The 6,575-nt window shown below is 32.9% G+C and overlaps 1 protein-coding gene across 1 annotated transcript; it reads right to left on the minus strand.

Annotated features, from left to right (window-relative positions):
- Nucleotides 1-1,476: 1,476 nt before the first annotated feature.
- LOC149515723 (putative disease resistance protein At1g50180) lies at nucleotides 1,477-4,959 on the minus strand. Its single transcript, XM_089741618.1, has 2 exons — nucleotides 1,912-4,959; nucleotides 1,477-1,785 (listed from the first exon to the last, which is right to left on the minus strand). Exon 1 carries the CDS (start codon nucleotides 4,714-4,716, stop codon nucleotides 1,933-1,935), a length of 2,784 nt encoding a protein of 927 aa, XP_089597744.1. The 5' UTR covers nucleotides 4,717-4,959; the 3' UTR covers nucleotides 1,477-1,785; nucleotides 1,912-1,932.
- Between the last annotated feature and the right edge of the window lie 1,616 nt (nucleotides 4,960-6,575).

Raw genomic sequence — 6,575 nt, forward strand, 5'->3', positions numbered from 1 at the left:
TTATCAAGTCTAGTTTCTAATGCACTATAAAGATTTAATTCTGAGTTGGATATCTTGAGATATGATCAATCTAGTGAAAGTAGTGCAGGCTATCAATATTAGTTAGTTGAGTTAACCCTTATATAATTTAGTTATTTTTAGTATTAATGGTCTCAAAATAGATTGATTAGTTTCTGTTATATTGAAATGATCTTGAATAGGCCATTAATTATTTTGAAAAAAAAAAACTAAATGATAAAATCAAAAAAAGGTAAGTAGAATCTCACACACTTTACTTGTTTTTGACCTTATGTATATATGTGTGTTTCTAAATGAGTAAATATTTTATTTCATTATTTTCGATATACGAAAATATGACCAAGCATATGATTATTTTATATTTTTACTATATAAATAATGGATCATGCTTATGAATAAAATGAAAAAATAATTTATGTTTAAAGAATGATTTTATGATAGCTACATTTTTACATTCTTGAGAAGTGGGATTATCGACATCAGAACTAGTTTTATGACCTTGGCTAATAGGTTATAGTAGTTAGGATAGACATGATCATATGGTCCTACTAGTGGATTATAATAATTAGCATTAGGCCATAGCTAACAAGTTATAATAGTTAGTAATGATCATAATGATGAAATTGTTGATACAACCAATATCACGGGTTATAGCAGTGACCATAGCTAATGATAAACTAATGATAATGATGATTTGTAATGATTTTTAAAGATTGATCCATAATTTAGTTTGATTACAATATTTGAATGGTAGCATATTTTGTAATGATTTATGAATTGATATGTTTTGATATTGATTTATGATCTACAAAATGTTTGAAATAATGATGAGTTTTAAAATATTTTGACATTTTGATTTGACGAATGTTTTGAATGATCTATATGATATGTATTATGTATAAAAACGATACTTAATCCAGTAAGGTATGTGAGCCTATATTTGCTAAGCTGTAGTTTGCTCAGTCCTCATTTATTTTTTCTTTATAGATAAGTAAGTGATAAGTTTGCTTAGTTATGTGAGAAGTTAAAAGATCATATCCGAAAGATTACTCGAACATTGAAAACATTGTGGGCTAATGAGATTTATGAAACGATTTAGTATTTTTATTAGTTTGCATTTGAAAATATGAAAATTTCTCATTAATTGAATTAAAATTATTGATTTTTTTGATCAAATTATTTTTATTGAAAAATTTTAAAATGATTAAAAAATAAAACTTCGTATTACTTTAATGTAATATAATTGTGTTATGTTTCAGGCGTGACAATTTTCTTTGCCGAGGAAGTTCAAAATCATTTTTTCCATAGATCTTTCTATTATCGAGGAAGAAAATTTTCAACCAATCAAAAATTACTTAAACCCTCCTTTTGTACTAACTTATCAATCTACAAGCAATGATGTTTATTAGTGAAGATAAACGGTGAAACAAGTTATGTAAAACAAAAAAAAAGGTTTTTAAAAAGAAATAAAATTCAAAAAATAACATTATCAGTAGCTCGCCATCAACACATGGATAATCTTCATGCACTGCAAATTTAGAATCAATAAACAACCAGTTCACTAAAGCTCATAGCAATTCATTTCCTAGAAGCACTTAATCATCAGAATCAACCATCAAGGAAAAAAAGAAACAAATCACACTTTCAAACAACCAAAAAGCAAATCGAAGTGAGCCTAGCCTCTTCTTGCTCGTATTGGCACGATTTCTTTTCATGATCAAACCAAGCATCCAACTCCGCCTCCTATCAGTGCCCATCTTATTATACCTACACGAAGATGAAAGTGGCATAAATCATCATCTCTTATGGAAAGGAAATGATATATATGAATATTTATAGCCCCAAATGAAAAACAAAAGAGATTATTATTTTAGAAAAAAACAAATAACTCACCTGCAAAATTAGAGTTTTCAGTCAAAATATTTGGATGGAGAATACGTGGCGGACTATAAAGGAATCCTGTCCTTCTCTCCCTTCTATCCTTTCTACCAATGATCTGTTCATCCCCACTAATTTTATTTCTTGGAGAGCAGCAATATACATTAACCCTACTGGAATCCTGCTCAAATTATTTAAACCAAACAAAGATAAACTCCGGAGACGTGGCATTGCACCTGTTTTAATCTCCCACTCCTCTAATTCTAGTAAACCGTTAATTTCAAGAGAATCAAGTTGAAGAAACCCATTAGCAGAGCAAATCATTTTAGTCCCCCTGTATGAACTCGCCAATAAGCGGAGAGTCCTCAAATGAGGCAGCTTTTCCAATACAGGCATTGGATCCCGCGTCACCCCAGATTCCACCAAGGTTAACTTGGCAATGTTTGCTGGAACAAATTTCAAAACATGATGCCTTGGTTGCGGATCTTCTTCTATCTTCCCATCTAAGAATAGTTTTGAGAGGTGATGACACTGAGAAAGGGGTTCCAAGTCTGGAAATGATTGGCTTGAATCCCATAAAAACCACATTTCCAGTGACCGAAGGCGATGTGATTCGACCAGTGCTCTTAGGATAGGCTCAACATCTTTTGATCTCTTAAAATATATTCCTAAACTCTGAATATTAGCCAAGCCGAACACTGCATGATTTTCAATTAAATTCTCAACCCCAATGTACTTTAAAGTTTCGATATTTTTTGAAATAAACCTTAGCTGCATCCACAAATCACGTCTCAAACTAAAATGTTCCAAATAATTAAGAAATAGAATATGCCTTAAACGTTTCAACTCGAATAGAACATTAGGAGATATTGTTAGTCGCCCACTGCAGATGTGCAAAGTATGTAAATTTTTCAACTTCCCAATAGATCGTGGCAAGATGATTTCTCCAAAACATTTTAACCCCAAATATCTCAAATGATGTAGATTACCAATTTCACTTGACACAGGCCACTTATCTTCATTCCTTTTCACAACTTTCAAGACTCTTAAATTTTTTAAGTTCTTGCAATTTGAAATGTGCAATTCTATCAAATTCTCATTTTGAAAGAGCAACAGAGAACGTAATTGTGAATGTTCTCCCGTCAAAGAAACATACCTTTCGCTAGGATGAATAGAAATTCGTCGTGACATAGATGCTGACAAGATCAAATCAAGAGGATGATCATAGTTTTCAATCGATGGCGGCAAAATAATTTCAAAGAAATTGTCCTCCTTGGCTTTGTACAGGCACAAATCCCTCAAGAGATCATGGATCTGACATGTTTTCACACCTATTCCTGTATGATACCTCTTGCCAACTTGAACCAAACATCTATTTATCAGCTCTTCCAGGAATTGTTCAGCAACATCTTCCATCAACATTCCTCCGCTTTCCAGTGATGGTGAAATGAAACCTTCAGCAATCCATAATCGAATGAGCTCCTTCTTTGAGATCTCCCAACCGTCTCGATAATGACCAAGATATAAGAAGCATGGTTTTAAATAATAAGGCAAATCATTGTAGCCTAAAACCAAAATTCCACTCACTGCACCATCCTGATGGTCTTCTTGGAACTTGTTTAAGCGTTCTTGCATGTTTCTTTGAACCATCTTCCATTGAGCCCATGATTGTTTAGTTGCTAGCAAGCCTCCCAACGTAACAATTGCCAGAGGTAGCCCACAACATTTTTTCACCATCTTTCTTCCTAGCATCTCAAATTCTATTGAACAAGCATCGGACTCAGTTGTATTTTCTGGGAATGCTTTCCTCTTGAAAAGATTCCAACTTTCATCATCTGTAAGACGTTGAAGCTCTATTGGGGAGTTGTGAGGATCTGCAACTAACGCCACTTTCTTTACTCGCGTTGTGAATAAAATTTTGCTTCCGTTATCCCCCGGTGGAAAAGCAGGTTTAAGACGATTCCAATCTTCACTGCTCCAAATATCATCAAGGACTACCAAATACCGTTTTTCTTTCAAGACTTCAAAAAGTCTAATCGTCAACTCTTGCTCGGTCATTTTATCAATTAGCTCTCTTCCTTCTTCAGAAGGAGAAAGAACTTCTATGAGGACACCAAGCAAAACCTCTCTTGGCTTACATCTTTGAGAAATAAAAGCCCAAGCAAAACAATCAAAATGTTGTCTCACAACAAAGTGATTGTATACTTCTTTTGCAAGAGTGGTTTTACCTATACCCCCCACTCCGACTATGGAAACAACCGCATGAGGTCTACCGGCTTCTTTTTTCATCAACTGTTCCAAAGTATCCCTCGTCCTGCCCTCCAAGCTAACAACATCCACTTCCTCAACATGTGGATAAGTTCTTCTTGACCGCTGCTGCTGCTGCATTCTGGAAATAGGGCTAGCGTCTTCTTGTTCACCAGTTATCTGATATGCTGGAAGACGTTTGGAAACATCTTCAAGCTTAGTCTGGATTGCTTTGAGCTGCGCCCCTATTTTGTGCAAATGAAAAGGCTTGGTGAAAATGGAGGAGAATCTCTTAATGATTCCATGAAAGCCTCCTTGATGTGCAACTTTGAGAATGAAGGCGTCAATAACATCTTCAGCATCGTAAGCAAGATCTCTAATTCCCGCCACTAGATTGCGGAGCCGCGCGCTTTCTTCTTGCTTATGGTCAGCGTCTTTCAAGAAGCAATGTATCCACTGTAGTTCAGCCTTCAGGCGCTCCACTTCCTCGCTTACTCCACCTAGATAAACTGCTTCATGAAAGAGTAAATCCGAGATCCTTTCAATGGCTAAGGACAAGATAGCCTCTTTCATTTCTCCTGCTGATCGAAAACAGAGTCCAAATTACTCTTCTTTCTCCAGGACTTCAAACTGTATTGCTTTATCTGGCACAATATTCTTAATTTCTAAGTATAAGCTGGGTGTATTTCTGTTTTATCAAAAGTTGTGAACCTTTGTCTTTGTGGTGGGCCTGCTGACTATTTAGCTTTGGGTGGGAAACCGAGAGAAGAAAGAATCTTTATTCTTTACTTTCATTTCCACTGAACTTTGTCTTGCAAAATCAATTGAATACAAGAAAAAGAAGCATGTATAATTATATCATCACTGTCTTAGTCTTCTGCTGTGGGTGGATCAACCAAACCCTGAAAATTTATTAGTAGAAAGGGACAATTATTGAATTTTTTTCTGTATTACTCTGTTTTAAAAAAGATTCAATTTCAATTAACATATTTAAAAATAATAAAATAATTCATAGACCTAATTTGAAGATGCGATTGTTTTCAAAACTGAGTCTACCTTACTTTTGTTTCTCTAGGACTAGACCGTGATCTGCCTAAATCTGCGCAATATTTTTTATTTCTATGTATTCACTGGATGTGTTTCTCCTGTCAAAAGTTGTGAACCTTTGTATAATAGTAACAAAGGACAATTATTGAATATTTTATAATGTATTACTCTGTTTTAAGAAGGTTCAATCATGCTAATTGATATTTAAATCAATTAATGTGTTATTGATATTCGGAAATTGCGGGTTCTAATAAGTTCACGGTGTTAATGTCTTTATCGTAATTTGAGTTATATATGCAATAAAAAAAATCCAATCTCATATAGGTAATTAAAGTTTCGATGAACTGATGATAGCAAGTAAAATTGGAGTTTTTTCCAACAACAAGATTTTTTAAAATCTTTATTCTTTAACAAGGGTACTTTAAACTTATTTTCTTAAGAAAAGTATTTATGTCATGTCAATAATATGTCAGCTCCAACTCATATTTTTTAAATAATAATTTAAATAAAAAATATATTTTTTAAAATTGAAACATTAAAAGTGTAAGGTTTTTTTTTTACTAAATTATAATCTCTTATAAACCATAAATATTATTTTCTCTCTACATTTTACTTTTTTTTTTATTAAATACAATTCTCTTTACAAAATTTTGGAGCACAAAGGTTTGCTAAGGGAAATATATTTGGCAAAACTGTTCTTGATCCTAAAAAATTTTTCAATTCTGTAAGAATCCTAAGCCTCGTAGTTATGACATTGAATTGTGATTTGATTTTTTACTTGAATTGTTTACTTTTGTATCCAAAGCATTTGCGTATGGCATATTTTACATATTATGAATTCTTATTATTTATGATATTACGCTAATAATTATTTTTTATTATTTCAATGTAGTTGGTAATGTTTGGAAGAGAAATTCCAATTTTTTGTTATTGGAATGGTAGCTTCATTGAAAGATCAAATGGCTTGTGTTATGATGGTTCTCCTTTAAGAGCAATTAAACTGAAGCGAAAAATGAAATTCGACACATTGATAGACAAGTGTATTGTATTACAGGATTTGATAGAGAGTGAGCATGACTAAATTTGGTTTTTTGTTATCCAACAATAGTGTAATCATCAATGATTAAATATATTCACTTAACTATTGTGGATGATGCCAACGTAGATATTATGTTGGAAATTTCATCTATTCATCCCTCTATTAGCAATGTTGAATTGCATTTATAAGTGGAATCAATTTTTATTAGACCTATTGAATATAGGAGTCAATCCATAAGTTTTTGCTCAATTGCCAACACAAGATAATGACATTTCATTGGATCATGCTAATGCCCACCATGCTAATCATCCATTTTTGCCAAGTAGTAGTGAACCTACCATGGAAA

This window comes from Durio zibethinus, chromosome 12 (genome assembly GCF_047325235.1).
Source record: "Durio zibethinus cultivar Kanyao isolate XHJ-2024 chromosome 12, ASM4732523v1, whole genome shotgun sequence".
Taxonomy (NCBI): Eukaryota; Viridiplantae; Streptophyta; class Magnoliopsida; order Malvales; family Malvaceae; genus Durio; species Durio zibethinus.

Excerpts from the sequence above, each read along its gene's own strand:
- LOC149515723 (XM_089741618.1), bottom strand. The coding sequence starts at position 4,716 with ATGAAAGAGGCTATCTTGTCCTTAGCCATTGAAAGGATCTCGGATTTA.